The 26745-nt window shown below is 37.5% G+C and overlaps 1 protein-coding gene across 1 annotated transcript; it reads left to right on the plus strand.

The window, feature by feature from the left end:
• Positions 1–336: 336 nt before the first annotated feature.
• meox1 (mesenchyme homeobox 1) lies at positions 337–20392 on the plus strand. The gene is made up of 3 exons (XM_034057412.3): positions 337–1107; positions 12808–12980; positions 14782–20392. Exons 1-3 carry the CDS (start codon positions 654–656, stop codon positions 14902–14904), a joined length of 750 nt encoding a protein of 249 aa, XP_033913303.1. The 5' UTR covers positions 337–653; the 3' UTR covers positions 14905–20392.
• The last annotated feature ends 6353 nt before the right edge of the window (positions 20393–26745 follow it).

Here is a 26745-nt window from a genome sequence, read left to right on the forward strand (position 1 = left end):
GACCATGGAAATAAAACACGCACACACACACACATTAAAGTGTGTGATGGTGCATTTCACCAGACATTGTTTGAGGGAAGTTAAACAACATTAAAACAAAAAAATGCACCCTTTCCCATGTGGGTGTTCTTTTTTATTTTACAGACAATGTTCCTTTAAAAGTCTGTGCCTGCAAATCCCATTAGATGTGCATATAAAATTTCCAGATGATTAATAGTTGATGAGGCAGTGTTGGTTGGAGGGTCATGTGGCTGGGCCGGCTCCTCCCTTTCTCTCTCGTGTTACACTCCATAAACTTGCCATTCTTTCCCACCTAAGAGTTTAAAAGAGGGGGGGCTCTTATGACAGGAATGCCTCAGAACTCTAAAACTACAAGGAGAGGACAGAGGAAGCTAGCTGGCAGAGCTTTACAAAGCAGCTAATAGGGTAAATGATACTAACAGTAGTAGGGGTAGTTGATGCAAGACTCAGGAGTTTGCTAACTAAAAAGGCAGTCTAAATGATTAATAGCAGTTCTTTACTCTATGATACAACATTTAAAAAAGGAAAAGCACAAGGATTTTTTATTTGTTGCTCAAAAATTCTGTATTTGACTTTTAGTCTTCTGTCTTAAAGTTGTTGCGGACCGACAAAGGGGTTCCCTCATTTTTCCCATGGATCAACCCGCAAGTAGCTGTATGAGGAGTTCGCACCCTGGCAGCCCGCTGTGGGGGTGTGTGCGGAACCCCCATTCCGGGGTACCCCAGCACGGAATCCAGCCTTACCAACAAGCTCCCTTCTCGTTCCACCAGAAACCCGAATTTTTGGCCTACACTGACTTCTCAACTTCCTGCTTGGTGTCTGCCCCTCACAGCTACCCCAGAGAGGACAGGCTATATGTGGACCAGCACTCGGGGTTCCAGCGCTCCGACTGGCAGTTCTCTCCCACAGAAGCCCGGACCAGAGTGGCCTCTTGCTTGCCCCCGATCAGTGCAGAGGTGGACTCGGTCAGCACGAATGGAGCAGTGGTAACATCAGCAGGGGGCTTGGACGGAGACTATGGTGTGCACAGGATAGTCACGACGGAAACGGAGAAGAAATCGGCCAAGCGGAAAAGAGAGCTTTCAGGTGAGTTGCACATCAAATGAGAAGATGTGAAAAGCAGCTATGCTGCAGCCTGAGTGCAGTGCTGAAAAGAATCCCTTTATTTCAAACCTAAAGAGTGTAAACCATGTACACATGTAGTTGTTCTGTCAATGACAGTAAGGTATATTTGTTGACTTTGGCTTTTTATTTCATTACACTTTATTAATGAACAGCTGCATTACTGAGATTTGTTTTAAGAGGGTGTTTACAGCAGACAGTTACATTTATGGAAAATTTTCTCTCTCTTTTTTAAATGATACAAAAAAAACAGCAGACATCTAATTCCCCCCCCCCCCCCCCCCTCCCCCCCCATTACAGCATATTTGTTCTAAAAGTTATCCTATTAAAATACGAAGGAAGCAGTCAAAATGTTAGTCCTTAGTTTTACTGTGGTTTAACATAGATCAACCTATACAATATTGACACTCTCAATATCCCTTAAAAGTGATACTGTGCATGTTTCCAATAATAAGTATCCATACGACTTGCCTATTGAAGTTCACAGTGGTAAATCTACACAGTAATTTTGCATACCATGCTGTAACAATGGTCTTCATTATTCTATGCTTTTATTAGTTTTACTATTCGGTGCAACTTTTTTTTCTTCTTTTAAGCAAAACATACAAACTAATGATAAGAATGATATAATGTGCACCAACTACATTGATCAGATACTTTAATACGCTAATTAAACTGAGATTCTGCATGAGTATGTACAATTGGAGGGGGGGTTGGGTTGGGTTGGGTTGGTGGAGGGTGGTGGTAGCTGAGCCGCAGTGCTAAAGGATAACAGATTAAGCACGTCGTGTCCAGAATCCAACACTCAACAAAGTTTCCAGAAAATACTATAATTAGTACCAGGAAATTCATAGCAGAGTAACAAGAAGGGCTGATCTCATCATTTCTAGGATTGAGAAACCTGTGTGTCACATGTGTTGCTCAATCTACTCTAATTTGCACAGGTTTTAGATATGACCCAAACGATGGAATCACCCATTACTGCCTTGGTAAAATTAAGCTGGTTACGTTTAAGTGTTTGCAGGACTTTTCATCTTTTAAACATTGGATTAAACATTATACCACCAATTTCTTGAAAATAAAAATCAGCTTACTTGTGTACCGAAGTACTGGTACATTCAGAAATGCCGATTCCCTGGCAAAGTTTAAGTCATGGCCTATTTGTTCTCTCAAGCCTTTGGAGTGTGATTACATGTTATGTTTTTATTTTGTGTTTCATTTTATTTGTATTGTTTGGTCTTGTTCCATAGGCTTTTTTTATTTGATTTGATTGTGCAGCACTTTGAGATGTCTTGCCATGAAAGGCACTATTTGAAAAAATAATTTGATTGATTTTTAATGATAGTAATACTGCATGCACTGTATCATTATTGACTGCATGTGTTGATTGTATTTGTACATCAGAATGTAGGTAACTTAGAAAAACGTAGCTAGAAATGTGTCAGTAATGTGAATATGCTTTGGCCCATAAGAGCAAAAGTACTACCCCCCCTCCCCCCCGGAAAAAAAAAAAGAAACTTGTGTAGCTATATCAAATGTTAACTTTTTTTATGATCTCAGACTATCTTGCCTACTATACTATATGTACAAGTACAATATTCTAACCAAAAAAAAAAGATTACAATATTAAACAGAGTGAAAAAATCCTTTTGAAGTTTACCAATAACAGAGGCAGGTGTATTGTGTTAAAACATTTTAGTTGTAGTGCTGAATAAAAGTGGTACTCTCATACACTAGCCAGATACTTATCTTTTTGGTAAAATCAGCCTTTAAATTGTTCTGTCCATTCGGTAGGTTGGTTGAGTCTGTGCTTCTCTCTCCCATACCAAACTGTCACTAGAATAGAACAATCAAATAACCATGTAATTCAGTTAGGTAAAGGATTTGTCCATTAAAAAAACATTGACATATTTGGAAAGCACTTGCAAATATCTTACAACCTTGTAAAATAGCAATTTCAGGTATAAATTAAATATCCATTTTAACTGTATTTGATACAGTATATGTACTGAATTCATTTACACTGCCATGAAATATGCATCTCCGACATTTTCAACATGGGAAAATTGTGCTGACAAATATTTTAATACAGCGAAACTGCTTAATAGAATCACTGTTTATTGCCATTCACCCAAAATAAAACCTGTTGCATTATTGAATAACCCAGATGGTGTTACCAATACAATTGTGTGGAATTGTGTTAATGCACAAAACATGAACACATTTATAACAACTGTCTGGGGAAACTATTTAGCCTTACACTGGATGCATAGACACAGACGGAATTTAAATGAAATCATAGTAAAACACAAAAGATGTTAGCTGAAAAGATGTGAAATGCATCACAAACATTTGTAATTATTGCATTTATTTTCAGTCCATTTTGGTAATTTGACAACACCCCATTTTGGTCCATTTCAGTTCAGTTACGTAAGGCCCATTTATGTGATTAGCGAGACCTCCATATAGATACAAAATAAACAATACAACAGGTTAAATGGTTATGCTGAGAACAGCACACGTTATCTTTACGTAACTCACCAAAAATTTTGCTGACCATTTGACAAACTGTTCCGTACTGATGTCTAAGACCGCCACTAATCTCTATACTCTCCATTACAATTTCATTGTGTTATATTTAGTTATTTAAAATATTGAAATAGTATTTAATATGCCTGTGCAGTAAAACCCTGTCAGAAGATTATGTGTATTATTTAAGGCTGCATACCCAGCAGTAATACATCTCTAAATTAACAGAACATGGTCATGGTCAATTGCCTTGAAGGATTTTGAGTTGATAATTCTTACTACCTGTTTGCTCATTATGAATAAATACCTAAATAAACTCAAGAGTACAATATAGCGTGTTACTCTAAACCTGCAGTTTGTGATGGTAAGCGATTGTCATATCTTGTGTTCTCTTTACAAAGTTATTGAAAACCAAAACAGAAAAGTAAAAAAATATATATACTTGTGTCTGCTTAGTTGGGTCTCCTGTCTGATTGACTAAACAACTCTCTGTTTTAATTGTTATACACCATTCATTAGCGTGATGGCTACTATGAATGATTTACTTTCAGAAAAAATAGAGTGAATACAAAAAGAATATGCTATATTAATTCTGCTGGGATTTATTTTTAAATAACATTCTGTCAGGAAACAATGGGAAAAAATCACATGCATTCAAAAATATGTCAATTATTCTTCATCATTTTATATATATATATATATATATATAAAAGGTTAAAGGGACACAGGTACACAAAAAATGTGAGTAATTGATAACATATTATATATATATATATATATATATATATATATATATATATATATATATATATATATATATATATATATATCAGGACGTTTCGGACTACAAGTCCTTTTTCAGCTGGATGGAAAAAGCAGTGCTGTAAACAAGCTGTTGTTATAAACAAGTTGTTTTTCAAAAGAAAAGTTATGTTACCATGGCAACAGACCCCTAAACTGGAAAAAATAAATCCTGATATTAGTTACTTTAATACTTATGAACGTGACTAATATTTTTTTTCATATTAGACTCCTTTCTATGTCATCACCTTCTTCACTGTGCAGTGCCTGTGCCTCTTAATGCCAACAGCCATCGTATTCATCACTAACTACAAGAAGCACTGTAAAGCAGACAATAATAGGCTACATTTAAAACAAAGGTATGGACAAATTGAAAAAAAACAGGTTCACACCAGTAACAGAAGAATTTAAACAGATGTTTTTAAAAGAGCAAGAAAATGAAAATACAATAAGAAAAATTTACTGACATAAACCTCACAAAGTCACATTTGTGTTCAATGGGAGAAAGGTGAGAATTTCACCCGATACCTGAAAAAGACCTGGATGACTTTTAACCAAGTTCTCTCCAAAGCATTTTTAGCAGTGCTGACTGTTACCTGCGCAGACATAATGAAAGCAGCATTTTCCATGGCAGCCCTTCGCAATTTACAAACACTTGTGCATTATGTCAGACTGTGAAAAAAAGTAAATATCGCCTACATTGCGCATGCGCATATTTCTTAATTTCACGCAGGACAATTTGTTACCATAAAATTATAAAATATAGCAAACTGTTTTAAGCTTCTTAAAATAAGTTGTCAGACTCTTTATAAAAACTACATTTTACGTGACAAATATTTCGCTTATCTACTCTACATACATAAATCACATCATTTTAATAAAAACAGTTTTTAATATGACATACCATTAAATTAATTAATATAATACTGTAGTTTTGTTATTATCTATTATTATAATTGAATCATGGTAGTCAACGTTACCTTACTACCCTGTTTACAAAGGGTGGTAATGTGGAGTTACATTTCAAAATGCCGGGAACTGTATATTATAATTTTACGTTGTACAAGTATTAAATGCATTATGTTGTATGTGTGAGATGCATTTAACATGCAATTTAATTATCAGTAATTATATTTAGGTTAAAATGTGTTATCTTTCTATAGCTCTTTGAGCCTATATATATATATATATATATATATATATATATATATATATATATATATATATATAAAACTAAGGGCCTTTCGATCCTGTAATCTTCATTGAATTTCCAACTAACCTTCCCTTTAAATTCTGAAATTCACGTGTGCGCGATAGGCGATATCTACTTTTTTTCTGTGACAACGGCTCAAAACCAACTCGAGACATATGTGTGGTAATATAATTTCACCCATATATTATTCGGAATAACAATGGGTCCTGTATAGGTTTCTGGTGATATGGTAAATGTTTTTGTTTATTTACATTTTTCATGAATTGCCATTTTCCAATATTGCCCCCTGGTCCCTTTAACCACAAACTTTAACCACTGAAACTGATTTGAATTATTGGATTGTTGTTGATTATGTTTGGTTCTGGACAGACAACTATAAGTGGTCAACATGGTACTTGTATTTTAGATGTCAAATTAAAACTGTTGGCTTATATAAAGTAAAAAAAAACAAACAAACAAAAACAGTACAGCTGAGCTACAAGCTACATTCAAACTCTAACTTAAGTTATGAATGTTAACAGGAGCAGATGCTTTTAATGGTACCTCGGCTTGGCTTAAAACTAACTCCGGCCACAAAGCACTGAATTTATATTTAACTTGAAATGCATCACATTCATTCTTTTTTAAAGATGTAGATAAATAATATTTAGAAAGCCTATGGTAAAAACCCATTTTGAATATGGCAAAAAGTTTTCCAGTAAACTATTATCACTGTTACAAAAACACTACTTGGAACCAAAGGAAATCATTTTTTTTTTTTTTAAGAGTGTACATTTTGATATTGCTTTTGTGTGTTACACCAGAGCTTAATTATCATTCTGTATTTGTAATAAGAGATTACATTTGGGATATCACTGCTGAATTTGCAAGATATGTCTTGCTAAAATGTATTTTTAAAAGTTATCTATTCAGGGATTCCAAAATATTTTATGAACAAGGTGGGTGGTTAAGGTTAATGGGCAATGAACAACCCTCCCCACCATTCGTCCTTCTTTGAAAACACATTTTTGCTTATTGAAATCATTAGTATTTGAAGAGCGATCTCTTCAGGATGCTGATACTTTGTTAGCATGCAGTAGTGAGTTTTTGGTAAAACCATTACATTGGGTATTATGTTGTTTTTTATTACAGCAGTTTTAAAAAAAAAAAAGTTGGAAAACCCCTCACATGTATTTATAGTGTTAACACATTAACTGTTGTGTATTTTTTTTTTGAAAAAAGTGACTAACATTGGACTGGAGCAAAAGCCTAGTAAAGTTAGACCAAACAGTGGTTGGTATCCAACATTTTCAACAATTACTGTTGACTAAAACAACAGCAACAAGGTTTTTACAAGCAATTACTTGTTTACTATGGGTCCTTAAGGAGGATTGTTAAGTGTTAATTAAGATTAATGACTTTACCACCTCTCTCCAACTTGGACCAAATGGTGTTTGTTTAGACCCCTGCTGAGTACAGTGGCCGCTGCTTAAAATTTAATAGGAGTTAGCTGGGACATTTATTGGGGCAGTTTGGTAGACGGCTAACACGCATAGCGTATGTCAGAATTGCGACGAGTCTACCAAATGTGCTTGGATAGTTACAAAATTATGGAGCAGCATACATGTGGTTTTCTGAGAAATACAAAGTGTTCAACATGAGACGCAAACCGCAAGCAGATTTTATAGGGTCTGACATCAAATGTGTGGTTTTTCTCCAATGCCTCGCGGTGTACGTAGTCTCGCCACTTTGGGCATTCACTGTATAACTGGGTGCTTGGCCGAGGCTGATAACTGCGCAGACGTGGAACACTCTAGTCTTGTGCCATGCACTGAGACTGGGAACCTCCAGTTTTTATGTATGCATTGACCACAAACATTTGTTATGTTTTTTACTTTTGATATAAGCAATCAGGAGCAGAAAAAAAGTCCAAAATATGTGCAAAAAGTGAGGAAGCAAAATTGTAAGCGACTACCTGCACAGGCAAGCTCAATTCCTCTAGCTTTAAGTAGCACTGGCAACCGTGATCTTAATCCCTTCAAGGTGCAGTGTCCCCCAATCAGGTACATAACAATGAATTATATTTTAATTATCTAAGATCTTAATACCGCAATTCTTAAATTTAGATAACTTATTTGCCAACCTAATTTCACAAAAGTAAAAAAAAAAAAAAAAGTTAGACAACTAGGTTAAGGGTTATACATCTTCAGTTTTTCAAATGGCGGAACTCTTGTCTTTCTTGGGGGGGATGAGTGGAACTGTGTTACGGTGCATTCCAAGCTAATTGAGCCCTTCTGTGCTGTACAGATTCTGTGAGAAAGAACACTTCTTCCCAAGGTGAAGTCTGTGGATTGGTGAATTAAAACTCTTAGTCGGGCATTAGAGTTCATCCAGATACTTTCTAAAAGGCAGAGAGGTTACATGCAGGTAGGATGGAGGTCTTCTTATTAAAGCCAAAGACAACTGATATGATTACTCATATCTTTATTTATAGTTGACTGGCTCTAGTTTTTTTGTATACATTTGAAGTGGTTTTTCACACCATTCAGGACTTGGTAATAATCCATCTTGTGCACTGTTCTGGTTGATACTGCTTGTACTCAGGGGTCGATACCATGAAAAAAAAGTAGTGATATTTTCTTTAATATATTTGGGGATGAAACTGGTATATCACCAACTGTGAAGATAGTACTCCACCTGAAAAAAAGAGAAAAAATTAAGTGCTACAGAAACTATCAACAGTAGACACATAACATAACATTAAATGAGGCACAGCTAAATAAAATAGAAGAAAACAAAGATGAAAAAATACTACAGCATGGGCTTGTTAATGTATTTAAAGACTGGCTTAAAAGAAGAAAAAAAATATGGACATTCTAAGCCTCAATTGCAGCAGCGCCACGTCCTTCCTTGGTTTCTTTTGAAACTGTGCCCAGACCAACCTCTTCATCAGTGTGTACACCACCCTTTACCTATGAGATGACGCTTTCAATGCAGAAATTCACAACAAACGGAAATGTGCAGATTATTTTTAACAAGTAAAATTTAAAACAAATTATTGAATACAAATGAAATGTTTTACCCTTTCAGACTATATAACACTGTGGATGTACACATAATAAAAGTGTATTGCTTTATTTTTATTTATAAAGTGTTTTTAATAATTTAATAACTTTGAAATAGCCATTTTATAAGAGGTATAAACCACTTCGGGCTGTGCGGTTCCCATGAAATATACGCACTTCTGGGTGGTTAAAGTCCCTTGGCTTCGCTGTGGACCTAATCACCACCCAGGCATGTGTATATTTCATGGGAACTACATGGCCCATCGTGGTTTATACCTTATTTACGTGTGTGTGTGCGTTAGATGTATTCATCAAGCGATTTTACATAAATTCACAATTTGCACATTTTCTCAAGGAATAAATACATTCATAAAAACCTGAACTTTAAAATTCAATAAATAAAAAAAAACCAGTAACTTACTTGTGTCTGTGTCTTGTGATTGGCTCCCTACACTCCCTTCTAAGATTGTTCTGGAAATTCTGCTACAGTGTAGCAATCCTCAAGCAGGCATCAATGTGGCATGGTCCCAGTCGATTACGGGTAAAGGTTTTGATCCCGTTCATGTGACTGAAGCCCTGTTCACAACTACAAATGTCTGGACTTAGCGTTAACAGGAAAATGGCAAGCCTGACTAACTCCTTGTATTCCTCTCTGTTTTTAAAGACATGGCACCAAAACTTTGCAATGTCATTGCTGCACCTGTCAGACTTAAATAACGTATTCACTGCAGCATCTTCACAGAACACTGCATATTATGATTGCAGTTCAGGAACACAGATATGCTTGGAAAACCTTTGCCCAGTTTTGGACAGCTCATTCATGGCAGGTTTGGGATTTAGGGGATCCAGAAAAAAAAACAAAAACATTTGTTTAACCAGTTCTTTCTCTGGAAATCTTTACTGAAACGAGCTGTGTAATCTTTCGGCATACCTGACAAATGTGGCCTTTATTTCCAAGATTTTAGATTCATAGAGATGGTGCTCTGATTCACATTCTTCAAAGAATCCATTCAAATTTTCATTGGGGATTTTCAACTGGCTTGGCTCAACAAACACTGGGTCATCAACTTTGCCTTGCAGTAAAGGTTTCTGACTTACTCCTAGGTACTTCTGGACAGTTTCTAAGGTACTTATGGACAGCTGTGTAAGAAGAATACAAGTCCAAAAATTGTTTTTAAAATCGACTTGGTCCCTGCTGAGAAAACTCAACATCAGTTTAACTTGCCCTGATCTGCCTTCTTTTGCTCAATTCACAAACATCTCTTTCTCACATCTCAGCAGAATGCTTTCAGTTTTTGATTTCTTTTTACTAGGGCTGTCAATCGATGAACATTTTTGATCTGTTAATTTATGGGCATTAGTTGATTAATCGGTAGATTAATCCTTTCACATTTTAATAAAGATAACGATATTATAGCAGCTGTCCTGCATAGTAACACTAAAAAATCTATAGAATCTAAAAAGAAAAAGAAAAAAAAAAGCCCAATGGGAATTTGGTCTTTTTAAAAGCATTATTATTATTATTATTATTATTTTAGTAAATGTAACACATTTTCATAGAACATCGGCTATTTACATAGCTGTGTACTTGGCTTCCTCCTTGAACCTGAGACATGTTGTTAGGTACCCGAAATACTGACAAGTGATTGCTTAACATGCTGTTGTTGTCAGAAATCAGACAAAGTAATTTCACATAATTACCTTTATTGAAGAATTGGTGCCTTCATCAGTTCAGGTAAATTTGGTGTATACTTCCATTTTTTCTGAGAAAGTTCTTGAAAATTGAGTCACAACCAAATTGACTACAATGTTGATTAAAAAGTGTGATTAATCTATTAATCGGAGCAGCCCTGCTTTTTTTTTTTTAATTAGTTATTATTATTATTATTATTATTATTATTATTATTATTATTATTATTATTATTATTTTCTCCCCAATTTGAAATGCCCAATTATTTTATTATTATTTATTTTATTTTATTATGCTGTCCTCCGAAGCGTGTGCTGTCAGCCGCCCGCTTCTTTACACACTATGAACTCACCGTGCAGCCGCCTCAGAGCAACAGCGTCGGAGGACAATGCAGCTCTGGGCATCTTACAGGCAAGCCCGCAGGCGCCCGGCCAGACTACAGGGGTCGCTGGTGCGCGGTGAGCCGAAGACACCCTGGTCGACCTAACCCTCCCTCCCCCCGGGCGACGCTCTGCCAATTGAGCGCCGCCCCCTGGAAGCTCCCGTCCACGGTCGGCTGTGGAATAGTCTGGACTCGAACTCGCGACGTCCAGGCTATAGAGCGCATCCTGCACTCTGCGAGTGCTTTTACTGGATGCGCCACTCGGGAGCCCCTAACAGCAGCCCTACTTTTTACACAATTTTTCATTATGCTCTTGTGCTGTTGATTTTAGCTGCTTAATTATTTGTCCACAACATATATTCTATCGTTCTTTTCCCTCTCAGAAATACAAAGTACTCATTTTCACATGCAGGCTTAAATTTGCTTTCCATGTTTGCACTTCTGACTGTGAAATATTCAGTAAATTTATTAATTTGCTTGCTCCAATCAACTCGACTACAAGGAGTGCCCGCGAGACTCCAGTTAACCAATCAGGTTCCAAGATGCTTAAAAGTCGCAGAAACTTCACATTACATAATAATTAGTTATCCGTGCAAACAAGTAAAGCGCGCTTGCCACAGACACTGACTGATAACTCTTGTTATGGACATGCGTGTCTGTGTAGGGACAAGTTGCCGACCCCTGCTCTATCTGCTGTCATTCGTTGGGTTACTACGTGTTTTCATTATGATTCTCGCGTTTCATACATGATATCATAATATCCACTGCAACTGTTGCCTTTGATTAAAATAGAGCTAATTAATAAAATCTATTACACTGTAAATGTACAACACGTTGTAATATTTATATTTACCGGATTCTGCCGAGTCAACGCCCTGGGGGAGTAGAGTTGACTTTGAGGCAAAAGTGGGGGAGGGGCGTTGACTCAAGACGGGCGAAATAACAAGCAATATTACTGTAATGTATTTAACATTAGCTAGATAGATTATGTTTGGAATTAGGCATGTTTAAAATTCTAAAGGCACAGCACACAGTTATGTTAAAGAATCAAGAAATGCAGTTACTGCGCTTCGGCAGAAACATTTTGATCAGAACTAAAGCACTGCAGCAGCAGCAGGCTGCAGCACCTCAACCTGGACTCTTCTGCGCTGCACCGTGTGACACACACGCAAGAGAAAACATGTTACTTTCATTTTAAATTAAAAACAACTTTCGTTTTTACAGTTTTGTATGTACATATACCTGTTTACACACTAGTTTCTTTTGACTTGTTTATTGAATAAAACATTTGAGTTGTATCCGGTCGTTTGTCTTTCATTTTAATATTGATGTTTAAAATGTAACCATCATAATGACTGCCGGCGGCGGTTCTAGTGTTAAATGGTGAAATACAAAGTAAAGGATTTGCCTGAAAAAAAGGGTGCTGCGTAAGTCCACTGTAATGTCATTTTAAATGTTCATAAAGCACAAAATAACCATATATATATATATATATATATATATATATATATATATATATATATATATATATATATATATATATATATTAGATAGATAGATAGATAGATATAGATATAGATATAGATACATACATATATATATATATATATATATATATATATATATATATATATATATATATATATATATATATATATATATATATATGGATTGTAGCTTAACAGGAAAGTGTAATCAATCGGACTCTGCACAGATCCAAAACGAAAAGTGCTTACAATTCACTAAATTAATGCATAGAGAAACTACTGTACTGCACAGTTTGTTCTACTCACTTGAATCGCGAGTTTTGAAATCTCAGACATTATTTGTACATGGATATTTATTTACTTACTTATTGCGCATGGTTATTAGAAACGGTGAAAAATTCACATTCAGCTAAAAACAAGTTGAGGTGGGTCGATAGTTCAAACATGGGCGTTGACTCGGCAGAATCCTGTAAATAAAGTGTACTTACGTGTTACTCTTCTCATGTTTTTTCTTTCAGAAAATCAAGACTCCAGTTACAAATCTGAGTCAAACAGCAAAGCCAGGAAGGAGAGGACAGCTTTCACTAAGGAGCAGCTTCGAGAGCTAGAGGCAGAATTCACCCATCATAACTACCTGACCAGACTGAGGAGATATGAGATTGCAGTCAATCTCGACCTTACAGAGAGACAGGTTGGAGCAGTCCGTATAAATGTGTTTTAAATAAGTGTGTGTTTAACATCAAGACAATAGCCCATAATAGTAGCACAAGGTCATTATTTCAGATTCTTAAATCTCCCTATGGTAATATATTTCGTAGCCATGCAACCCATTTTCTTTCCCTTTTTTTAAGCATCAGTTCCCATACATTTTCAAATAGTTGAGTAGTAATTCTGGTCATAGTCGACCTCAGAAACTGGTATGTTATGTGATTGTGAAGTAATTGTGAAAAGTGCAGTTTCAGGTGGATGGAAGTGCAATCCATTAACATATGAATTTCATTTTAGAACATTAATAAATAGTTCCAAGCAGTTTTTAAAATATAGTACACAAACAGTAAAGTGTTATGAAACAGTATGTTCACAAATAGAGACCCAGACATTATCAAATACATGATTTATTAACTTTTTTTTTATAAAAGGGTTCAACTAGTTGACCTATTTGACTATTTTTACCTCAGCTATTCAGCTTAAAGTCATTCTACCACTACTCCTAAAACAGTTTACAATAGAGCAGCCCCTTTGTCCTTGTTGGCCTTGGAGAGAGTCCAGTGATGTGCAGCCAGACTAACTCCAGGGCTTAAGGAATGAGCAATAAAACCTGAGGTACAGTTACCCTAGCCAATAATTAGACATGTTTGAGAGCTCTATAGAGACCACACGGGTGCTTTAAAGTTCTGCATTTTAGCGAACAGGATATGATGACTGAAACAGAAAACGATAAAGTGTTTCTAAACAACAGGAACAGATAACTGTTGCATTTCATACCCCTACTAAGCTGCTTTTTAAAACTGTAATATTCCATCTTCCATCTGTTCTCGTTTTATAGCGGCACGTACAGTAGGTAGGGCAAGATGAATTTCCCAGGATTTCTATACAGATGTAAGCCAGACTAAAAAGTGATATCCTGGGCTTGTGCAAAACCCTAAAGTGAAATTAAGCAACAAAGTTTTTTTTTTTTGTTTTTCCATTACGACCTCCAAATTTTGGCAGTCCACTAGCTGATGGTGGGCTTAAAATAGTGTGGGAACAGTTGTTTTGTATTCCTGTGTTGCTGTCCAGAGTCCATAGAGAGCCCAGGGATGGGCTCCAAACCGTTCCCCCCACTCGGGCTGATCCAGCCTGGATGAGCCAGGACACACATCCCAGGTGGTGACATCAACCCTGACTCACACTCCAGGCAAACAACCAACATTCGCATCCTCTCCAGGCAAACAACCAACATTTGCATCCTCTTATTTGGAACTGTAATACTTTAGATGTGGATGTGATTGTTCTTATTAAGGATTACTGCTGTATACTGTAGTTAAAGCACATCAAAGTGTAGTAATGCATAAGAAAGACAAGTGAAATCACAATAAACCACAGATAAAAGGTAAAAGCACAACAAATTTCAACTGTACGATATTACCCTGTACATTTATCATTGTATACTTGGGAGAAAACATTTTAGATTTAAATCTTTTCTTGTTACCATAGTTTTGTTTTCTAATGATATAGGTTAGAACAGCTATCCCATTTGTCAACCAATGTTATTTTCAGTTCATCCTTGTAATTTAACAGAGAATAAAGTTATGTGATTTATAAGATTTGCTAGTTCATTATATCAAAAGGGAAATACAAGAGAACAATTCCACCTTTGCTCATGTGGTTTATAATGTCCCTCTATGGAATTATTTTCTTGTAATTATTCTGTATTTAAAGAGTCATTCAATTCATGCCAGGTTGGTAGGACAGCACAGTTTCATGCCTCCCTCTCTCTGTGTTTCCTGCAGGTGAAGGTGTGGTTTCAGAACAGACGGATGAAGTGGAAGAGAGTCAAAGGCGGACAGCCGGTTTCCCCCCACGAGCAGGAGACAGATGAGGTGGACTCTGCTGCTTCTCCCAGCTCCGAGTAGAATAACCAGAGTAGAAGCTCCAAATAAAAACTGTCCAGTTATCAGAAAACAATGTGGGTGATCCACAGCTGCAAGGACCAAACCATGCTTCTTTCCAGGGACCCAAACCTTGATTTGGATATGCAACTGGAAATATTGACTGTAAAATACAATTGTGCACATATCCAGTGTAAATACTACTGGCACCCAAACAGGGATATCAATGATATGGCTAGCCAAATTTCTACTATTATCAAAGAGTTTAGCAGATGTGAAAATAAACTACCACAAGGACAACCACCTAGGGAGTTTAACATTGGTGTTCTTAGTAAAATAAAAATGCTTGTACTTGCATGTTAAGGGGGCTTGCTTCCTATGAATAATAGGAAATGTACAATATAGTGAATTGAAATGTGTAAATAAGAGCTTATCCTAAGCAAGAATTCAGATACTATGGATTTAAAAGAGACCAATATACATATAAATTTTGCCTACAAGCTGACATGATGAATGCTTTAATAGCATTAGAAATAATTCTTAATGGACATTGCTACAGTTCTTGGATGGACAAAAAATTGAATTATCACTCTGTCAGTAGGGTGTAGGGTCACCATGGGCATCAGGACAGATTCATAACAATTTGTTCTACATTCTCTTCATGATTCCTCTGTCCAGCTGACTTGCAACAGGGTAATGCAGCTTTTATATATTACAGAATATGTCAGGAATGCCCATGTGCTTCAATAAACCAAAATGGGCTGTAGCAATGTGTGCTTGTGTCCAGGTGCAGTATGTTATGTCATATGCGTTATATGGATGGCCATTTTGTGCTTTATTAAGCCATTCCATAAAGGTGGTTGTTTTAACATAATATGACCTCCAGAGATGTGTTATAATGAAATACACACAAATACATTCTCAATGTTTTTATCAACATTGATAAACAATTAAAGACAGTGCTACTTCATTATGAAAAATAGGTGAATTTTGACATGTCTAATAAACAAACTAATAATTAATAACAATGTAATGATGACATTACATCACCTGGTGCTAGTGCTATGAAAACTGGTGTCTTTTTATAAACAAAAAAGAGCATTCCAAATAATTTGTGACAGCAATTTTTATCTCACATACATTTTCGTTTACATGACATTAGATTATACTGTATTATGAAAGAATGATAATACAAAATAGTTTTTTAATAGTTACATTTTATTTTTTTACAATCTACAATTTGTATTGCAAAAAAGAGATGTAGCATTTTGAAATAATAAACTGGTTGGAAACTGTTTTCTTTTCTCTTGCCCATTGAAACTGTTTGTGTAGTGTGTCACAAATTTAAGAAGGTTGTGTATGCAATAAGGCCCGACAGGGTGTCCGTATACGTCAAATAGAGTTTATTCGACATATACAGACACCCTGAAGGGCCTTATTGCATATAATCCAGGTCAAAGAGTGGATTAAAAAAAAAAAGCAGAATTAATTTTTAGGGCAACATATTATTATTATTTTTTATTAAATAACCTTATGCCAATAAAAGGACCACAAAAGTAGTCCCATTTATAACTTTGAACTACACACTAAGTTAAGCTGAGTAAATTGATTTAATTGAAACATGCAAAAGTAGGTAAATATTTTTTTTTTATGTGTTGAATTGAACATTGCCATTGAAAAGATCCACCAGGAGGCGGAGTTGAGACGACACTGACTTCAATTTTGTTTCTGTGAGTACAAGATGATGTTGTTTCAGCAGAACTGGAGTAAAAAAAATAATAACGATGTCTCAGATTTCAGTAATTTTTCAAGGTCTGTATTGGAGAGGGGTGAATAATGTGCAGAAGTGTTTTTCTGTAGCATTTACAAACCGCTTAAAAGTGACAAAGTCGGGGTGAGTGAGTATATTGACAGATTCCCGAGTTTTCATTTAGACAGTGGTTAATTCCAGCTCAGAGACTAATGTAGCTTGAAATGTTATATTCTTCTCTGGGCATTTCTTACATTTTCATAGAAATCCCTTAGTGTTTTATAAAGATTTTCTTAAGATGTGCATTTTCTACAGTTGAGAAAATTTCTTTTTTGTTTCAGCCAATCCTGAAAGACAGTGATTTTTTAATTTATATTTTGGTCTTTTTTTCTGTTTTGCAATCTTCCAGTTCATTTAATTGTTCTTCATCCAAATCGGCATGTCTACTTACTACTTTGGGATTTTTTGCTGGTAATTGGTCACTCAATTTCATAGTTACAGCTGTACATCTGTAACTGTAAAAGCAAGATGGCTACCGTCTGATACTTTTAAATTCTGTGAGGCAGCGCAGTGATTTGGAATATGTGACAAGGCTCCAACTGTCTGTATCCATCCAATATACAAACAGCTGGAACTTAACTCAACCAATCACATTGCTTGTTTCATTTTCCATTGCTAGCCCTAGATTATAATACCTTGTAAACCCATGTAAAAAATATGTGCTCCATTGGTCATTCCAAAAAAAAAGGCTTCCTGGGCTATAAAACAGCTTGAAGGTGTTGTTTTTAACCTGGTAGTATGCCCATGTGACATAATGGCAAAATATTTCTGATAGAGAACACAGACCATGGGGAAAACAACATATACAGTAGCAAACAGAACATGAGTGTAAAACAGTGCACCTAAAAGTGGTAACGTACAATACATGTGGGTTGAATGTGTTAAATACTAAATAAAAAACAACAAAAACATAATTTCATTGAATTGTAAAATCAATGACATTAACATTTGGACTAAATGTATTTCTCAATGACCCAGTTTCTTTATATATGCTGAGTCGTCTTTAATCCTTCATCCATAAAACAATAAAAAGTGTTCAATTTAGAAATACTAAAATAACATTTGTAAATTCAAAAACAAACATTTTGACAAATTGTTTCTTTGCCACTTCAACTTTTTTGACAAAAAATCTTTCTCAATGTCTTTAATGTTAAATATACACATTTAATTGTAGTATTCCTAAATTTACCACTATTGAGCACTACACTTTAAGATAATGCCTAAAGAGTCCTGTGAATTCCAGTGCATTAGCTGCTATTCCTCATTATGAATTGTGTCATTATGAATAACGTCTTCATTGTTAGCAGACATTGAGAAAGACTTCAAGTTACTCAGATGTTACTCCTAATAATCTTATGAAACTCTATTGAAAATCATATGACTTTGCAACCATTGTTTTAAAGTGTTACCGACTGTTTTATAGTTACGGATGATGAGTTAAATATGGCACGCTACAGCAATTTCTTCTATAGCCTGTCTGGTTTGTACAGTATATAAGGAAATTGCAGAGCGCAATTGAGACTTATGATTTGTGTCAGTTTTTGATTAACCACTTTACTGTTGTTAAAAATAGGAAATTGTATGTAATGAAGCAATGGCTGAAATGTCTTAAGTACAGGATGTTGTTGCAGCAGGTAGTTGGTTGTCTAATTTCCCATTTCCCAAAGAAAACACTGAGTGCCACATTCATTAAGCATTAGACATCAGTAAGGACAAAGCCGTCCTATGTGCAAACTGCTGTGCTAATACTGCATGAAGCCAAACGTTTTCCAATATTTTTGTAAAACGCAGCAAATTTGACCATAAAGGTTCTTCCCCAACTTTGAATGATGTATTACTGTCACAGGTATTAACTAACATGACTGCTTCCGATGATAAACTCAGTTTGATGTTTTTATTGGTGTTGAGCTACTTTAAACTGCTCGTATTTCTAAGGGTTGGAGAGTTCTGCTTATTGCAACCATTTCAAGGAGGAAATTGGTTATTTTCTAAGTTAGACCGTTTACAGACCTCCATACAGCACCAAAGTAGTTAAATGTCATCAGCGCTTTTAATGATACAATTACAAAAGACATTCAGTTAAAAAAAAAATTAATCTGTTTTGCATGTTCTTTATTGTACAGTACAGATGAAGATAATGTATTTAAATTAATAAGCTGATTTAAAAAAAAGATATATGTGCAGAACTATAGGCGCATATTGGGATCATACTGTATACTGTACAAATAAGAAACCATTAAAACTATTCTAAAATTGTAGTATGTCATTAATGTTTCTCGTAACAGAAAAAACAAGTTATGGAAATGCTGAAAACTGTATTAGGAATTTTATTAAATCTGGTATAGGTACAGCTGGATTTGTTTTAGCATATCCAATGTTTGAATCCAGCTGATTTAGACTTGTAAATGTTTATATTAAGAGATTATTCTGGCTGCACCATTTTATTATAACTCATGTGGTTCAGGGGACAGGATCAAGGGCTCCTCCCCTGACAATCTTCAATCAGCTTGCTGGTTAAGCACCCTATCATTTTCGTTTGTCCCACCATTTCTCCTCATCATTACCTCTGCCACTGCATCTCCTCCCGGGGGCAGGCGAAGCTCGCCGCCCCACCTTAGAGCCTAGGCTGTGTTGGGTCTCACCTCCTCGAGGGTGGCTCTCAACAAGACGGAGGGGGCCCCCCCGGTCAAATCCATAGAAACCAATTGAGTACAAAACCATTCAAGCACAGATCTACCTGACTCTTTGCAGACATTGCTCCAATCCATAAAGGGTGTATTGTTATGGAGAATCACTCTGGATTGCATCCCTGAATTACAAATAAAAATGTGAAATTCTCTGGGAACTTCTCTGGTGATTTAAAATGATCTAAAAAAATCCAGCTGTGGACAAAACAATTAAAATGACATTTGAAGCTACTTACTCTTTAAAGTAATTGTAGCTAACTAAATAATTCCACAATTCTTACTTATTTTGCACTTAATTTAGCTATATAGTTCTCAAGTGTGCATTTTTGAAGAAAAAAACGCATTATAGGAAGTATTTTCACATCTTGTACTACAGCATTCATGTTTATCTGTTTTGTTTTTATCTGCCTTTTTCAAAGGAAATCTGTTATTCTTGCATTTTCTAGGTAATTTCACCTCAGCAGTATATTCTAGGTCAAAGGATGTTACTGTAAAAGCAGATCAGTCAATAGGGGAGTCAGTTTATTGGTTATTGACAGGAAAGAAGCCATTGAAGGGGTGGGAAAAATCTCACCTTCTAGTTGACACGACCAAGCAAGTACAACATTATCTGAAATCATTGACGTCCAACAGAAGTTTATTTAACCAAGTGTAGTACTACATATCATGTTTTAAAATATAAATACATGTTTACTGTGCAAATGTAAATAGTGTGTGGGGGAATGTAAGGTTGGCAGGGATGGGGTTAAATCTGTCCCTGCTAACAATCACGTGTGGCCATTCTCCAATTCGGTAATTGAGTGCATATAAAAGGAGAGAAATCCTTTGCTTGTGGAGAGGGAGTTTGGGTGTTTATGAACTGTGTAAACTGTGTGTTTTTGACAAAATCTGTAGTGAAGGCGAATGCCCAGCCTACACATGTTTATTCTTTTGTGTAAACCTTTATTTTGGCCTTCATGCCGTGTTTCTTTGTGTTTTTTCTGTGTTGTTTATTAAATGTGCGCAACAGCACTTAAACTACAGCTTCTTGTCTCTGAGTCTCTCATTCCTGTTAGTAACAGCTTGGGCTGTGACGCTATCCTGACACATTTACCATAACACATTTCTTTAAAACTGGACTTTTGAGACATCAACACATAATAAAAGTGCCCAAAGGGTAAGATTTATGGAACTACTGTAACAGATTACTCTCAGCCCTACCTATACTCTCTCTGTCCATTTATACTGTATATTATAGTGGCACGGTAGCAATCACGTAGACACGCTTTCCAGTTTGAACTACAGCTTCCAGAATGCATACCAAACGGCTTGATAGGTTTTGTTAATACTCACAAGCGCAGCAAACATCCAATTTTACTAGTCAGTAAAAAATAATCATAAAAAACGTGTCAGTCAGTAAGGTGAAAAGTATCTTACACACAATACAGTAAGACTTTTGATATGGTTATTTAATTTTCTTAGTTATTAAAATGATTGTGACAATACTGCAGTATTCACTTAAGAACTTTCTGCCGCGTGCAGAGGTGCTAGATTTTTAAAACATATTACTGCTCGAGCTCTCAGGGTGGTGATAAACGGTTGTCTGAGGTAAGAATGTTTTCTATTACAAAGCTTTGTTTTGACGCATTGTTACAAAATGATATATAACAACAAGTAATAAAGTGCTTGAAAATATGTGTGGTCAATAGTATGCCAGATTCCAGATTAAAACACTGGCCTGATTAGAACATAAGATTATAAGAAAATTTACAAGAGAGAGGAGACCATTCGGCCCATCTTGCTCGTTTGGTTGTTAGTAGGTAGCTTATTGATCCCAGAATCTCATCAAGCAGCTTCTTGAAGGATCCCAGGGTTCGGCTTCAACAACATTACTGGGGAGTTGGTTCCAGACCCTCACAATTCTCTGTGTAAAAAAGTGCCTCCTATTTTCTGTTCTGAATGCCCCTTTATCTAATCTCCATTTGTGACCCCTTGGGTCGACATTGTCAATACCTTTTAGAAATTTTAATGCTTGAATCAGATCGCCACATAGTCTTCTTTGTTCAAGACTGAATAGATTCAATTATTTAAGCCTGTCTGCATATGACATGCCTTTTAAACCCGGGATAATTCTGGTCACTCTTCTTTGCACTCTTTCTAGAACAGCAATATCCTTTTTGTAACGAGGTGACCAGAACTGAACACAATATTCTAGAGGTCTTACTAATGCATTGTAAAGTTTTAACACTACTTCCCTTGATTTAAATTCAACATTTTTCACAATATATCCGAGCATCTTGTTGGCCTTTTTTATAGCTTCCCCACATTGTCTAGATGAAGACATTTCTGAGTCAACATAAACTCCTAGGTATTTTTCATAGATTCCTTCTTCAATTTCAGTATCTCCCATATGATATTTATAATGCACATTTTTATTGCCTGCATGCAATACTTTACACTTTTCTCTATTAAATGTCATTTGCCATGTGTCTGCCCACTTCTGAATGCTGTCTAGATCATTTTGAATGACCTTTGCTGCTGCAACAGTGTTTGCCACTCCTCCTATTTTAGTGTTGTCTGCAAATTTAACAAGTTTGCTGCTTACTATACCAGAATCTAAGTCATTAATGTAGATTAGGAATAGCAGAGGACCTAATACTGATCCCTGTGGTACTCCACTGGTTACCTCGCTCCATTTTGAGGTTTCTCCTCTCATCAGTACTTTCTGTTTTCTACATGTTAACCACTCCCTAATCCATGTGCATGCATTTCCTTGAATCCCTACTGCGTTCAGTTTGAGAATTAATCTTTTATGCAGGACTTTGTCAAAAGCTTTCTGGAAATCTAGATACACCATGTCATATGCTTTGCAGTTATCCATTGTCGATGATGCATCCTCAAAAAAGTCAAGCAGGTTAGTTAGACACAATCTCCCTTGTCTAAAACCATGCTGACTGTCTCCCAGGATACTGTTACCATATAGGTATTTCTATTTTGGATCTTATTATAGTTTACATAAGTTTACATATCATAGAGGTCAGACTTATAGGTCTGTAGTTACCTGGTTGGGTTTTGTCTCCCTTTTTGTGGATCGATATTACGTTTGCAATTCTCCAGTATGTCAGTCCTGTGTCAAGAGACTTTTGCATGATCTGATTAGCGGTTTTTAAATAACTGCTTTCATTTCTTTGAGTACTATTGGGAGGATCTCAGGGGATTTGTTTATTTTAAGAGCTCCTAGTCCCTTTAATACTTCTGCCTCTGTTATAGGCAGTCAAGAGGCCTGCCATGTTGGCCAGGCGCGTGACTTGTGCTTCCGCCGCATATGCCCTTTTCAGGTGGGTCTCCGTTACCCTGCATTGACCGTTAGGGCATGCAGGGTCCTTGGGTAAACCCCCAACTCAAGGTACTGGCACCAGGGTTGCGATGGTCGAGTCCACCGGTGGAAAATCCACCAAGCCCAGTGCCTCGCGCCTTCTAAGGAGGCCAGCGGGGCTGCCCTTTTTTGCACACTCGACACCGAACTTTCTTGAGGAAGTCCGGGAACACTGAGAAGGGCTGGGGGTGGAGAATAGGAGGCTGGATATTAAAAACAGATCAGCGCTGTTCGGGCGCTGCCTTCCAAGGCACCTGCAGGAACCTGGTGGCCCGCTCCACCAGCGCTGGGGAAACCCCAGCATCAGAGGTTATCTCTGAGCTTGGGCCCGTCTCAAAGGTCAGCTCTTGGACCTGTCCTTTCTCTTCCTCCTGATGGAGGGAGCTACCCTCCCAAGAGGTCGTGATCGAGATCACATCTTGGTCCTGGTCAGCCATGCTGACATCCGGCTCTGGGACATTCGAGGTGACCACCAGTGAATACAAAGTCAGCTCCAGGCAGGGGCAGGGGCCGGGGTCGGGGCTTAAGCCTGCTGCTTGGTCAGATATTCCAGGACTTGATTTTTGAAGTCTGTAAAGTCTTGCGCCTGTCTCGAGTGTTTGGCCCGAGTTGGAGAGCGGGGGCGAGACCGACACTCCTGAGCCTGAGTATAGGGAATGCTATGTGAGAGGCTCAGGGACAGATTGAGGAGGGGGGAGGGAGGAGCTCCCTGCGCCACAGACAGCTCAGCCGTGCTAGCAGGGGACGTAGCGCCCGTAAACTTATAAAGCCTCCTGCGTAGCACCCGAGGCTGTAATGCTGCACAAATAGAGCAGAAAATTCATTTCATCTCCAAGGGCAGAGGAAGTGTGCTGCATGCCCAGGTACCAGACACAGAGGAGGTGCTTGTCCTGTACAGGAAGCATCGCCTTGCAGGACGTGCAAGCGTGGAAATTAGCCATGCTTGCAGATGGTATCGACGTGCTGGGGTGTCTAAGCACCGAGGCTCTAAGGCACTGAGGGCAGCGAGCACTTAGGGCACATGCACCAAGGGCACCAGGGATGTGCTGGGGTGCCAAAGCACCAAGGCACGGAGCGTCTAAGCACTGAGGCTCAGAGGCACCAAGCGCACCGAAGCACCAAGGGCAGCGAGCACCGAGGGTGTGTGCACCAAGGGCACCAGGGACGTGCCGAGTACAGAAGCACCAAGGCTCTGAGGCACCGAGGGCACCAAAGCACCGTGGGCATCAGAGCACCGGAGCACCGAGGGCGCCTGCACCGTTGGCGCCTGCACCAAGGGCGTGTTGGGGCGCTGAATCACCAAGGCACGGAGCGGTTCAGCTGGGGTAGCACGTAGCATACGCTGGGGTGGATACACAAGCTCTGGTGGCTGCGGTTAGGCACAGGGGAGCAGTACAGAAAACACAGTGCTACACCAAGGTGCAGCACGGGGAATGATTTGAACCACATGCAGTCACATACAACCGGGGCAGTGTGTAGCGTACGCCGGGGTGGAGCACAGGCTGAAGAGCTCCGGTAGTAGAGAATGTACCACTTGTGTTTACTGCAAAAGCAGTAAAGAAAAAAAAAACACAGACACACACAACAGCAAGCTGTAGAGGGAGACTTTTTGCTTTTTTTTTTTTAGCCAAGCGGGGCTGCGGGGTTAGAAAAGCAGACTGCAATCGCCAAGCGATGCATGCTGTTGAAAGAGAAATTATTTCAAACAAAGCGCCGTTGTGCAGTGTTTATAACTCAGTCGCAGATGCCGAGTTTCTGATTCCGGGGAAGTGGCAAGCCAACTTCCAGCAATATAAATATTGCAGGGGAACTCCAGAAAAACTCAAGTGAGAGCTCTTTCACACAGACTCAATCACAGCAACTGGAGAGGTTAATATACCTACCTTACCTACCTGACGTGAGAGGCAAAAGAGGAAGTGAGCTCCATGGAGTGACTGTTTGTTCCCTCGTGAGGCGGGACTGAGGACGGCACTCCCCTGAGGGGCCTATCGGCAGCTCTGACATAAAATGCTCAGTAAATACCTACCTGTGGCAGGCATATCCCAAAAATATTGGTTGGTGGTCATCTTCAAATTGAAAGGGAACTTAAGATTTACCAGATTCTAACTTTTACCGCAACATATACAACAAACTTTAACTTTATATTCTGGTATTTTATGAAATTCACTTTTGCTGGGCTCTGCCTTTAAATAGTAGAAATGAGACCAATGTCTGTGATCCTCCAGACTTCAGCAGTGTCACTACAATATTTTCACCAAGCAGAACAGCTGAGCTTGTACTATGATTTTTTTTATTTTTTATTAGTGCAATAGTGTGCCATATTCTTTGAGTCTAAAGCTCTAAAATAGATGAAAACGTGTGTGTATGTCAGTGGTACACAGTCAGGATTTTGAATATATTTCACAGAGTATTATCCATCTTGAAATCATGCTCCATCCTGACAACAAGCAATATTACCTCACTGACCCCAAAAAAGAATCAAATTGGGGAGGTGTCCTTGAAATGGTATTTAGCAGTACTGAAAAACATACTACTAACAGTGGTACTAACACAAATAATAATAAAACCAGTTAAGTTTTTGTATTAAAATACCACCTGTATATATCATCTTTTTGTATAATTGCTATTTATAAATTAATTCACTTACCTCCCACATTTTCCTTACAGTTTAATATATTTACAGCTTTCATGTTCAGCAATACATTACTTCCTCATGTGTCCTTTGTTCTCATTAAGTAACTTCCACCATCAGTGTGAGTTGCAGAGATTGAGTTCTGCCAGCTTGCAATCCTAACTGGGGCTGACAGGGTCCCAGTTGAAATCGATTTGATCTCAGACTGCTGCTGATGGAAACGAACCAGTCTGATTTTAAACCACTTTCAAGTCTATCCAGTGGCAGATGGAAGCATAGCTTTAAATAAGAGCTAGGTGCGTGCAACAGTAAATTACTCCCCCCCCCGAAACAGTGATTTTTGCAATGGAAAACCTCAAACAAAATCTCTGTTTCAAGTGGAAGGGGATTACAGCTGCACACCCCAAGTGCATCCCTAGTGGTGATTTTGATACTGGCCTCATTAAAGAAATTCTTTAGTTCATCTTTTTCACAGTCTCATCCCATCCACACACCAAATCAAACATTACTGCATGCCTATATTACAAAACGTATCGTTTGTCGTGTTGCGACATGCATCATTGTATTACACCTCATTTGCTTACCTAATGATATAGAGGTCTTAAATGCCACTTATCCAATTGTCATTACACTATTCCTTGCCATGTATGTTACTGACATATTTGTTAACGATTCGAGTTTGTTCAATTAGAATTCCAATAGGGTCTCCCAGAAGGTCTTAGATGATAAGTGATGAGAAAGTACAGCGTGAGAGAGAGTACTATATTGGGGAAATATGAGGGCTGAGAGGTCCAGGATCATTTCCCCTTTATATCCAGCCATGGTAGCCTGCCACAGACATACACATATCATTTTTCAGCCATAACAAATTAAAGTCTAATGTCATAGAACCTAAACACAGATGTAGGATTAGTGAGGAACATGGAGAGCTAAGTCTTTGAGTATCAATGGTCTTTTAATGTCCATGCTTTTCTTAAAGTGCCCTGTGCATACTTCATTATTCCACCTGCAAGCCAAAATAAGATTAAAATCTCTTAAAATATCATTATTTATCCATTCGATCCTTAATACAAAGAATAAGCAGACAGTTACTCTAAATTGTAAAAAATCTTCATAGTTTTATACAGATTGCTTGAACATTATCAGCAATTTTTTTAAAGGTAAAAACAACAATGTAAATTCTGAATTAATAAAAAACACACAACACCACTTATAGGCTCTTCAGTGCAAGCCTGAGTTGTTTATTTTTGGTCTGAAGAAAATCTGCTAATGATGATTTGAAGTATAAGACTTTCAATTTAAATAAATACCCCTGTATGCTCCTAAATACACAACAGCCAGCTCTTACTGTTTTAGCCCACAGGAGGTAATTAACCACCAT

Source organism: Acipenser ruthenus, chromosome 28, assembly GCF_902713425.1.
Source record: "Acipenser ruthenus chromosome 28, fAciRut3.2 maternal haplotype, whole genome shotgun sequence".
NCBI lineage: Eukaryota > Metazoa > Chordata > Actinopteri > Acipenseriformes > Acipenseridae > Acipenser > Acipenser ruthenus.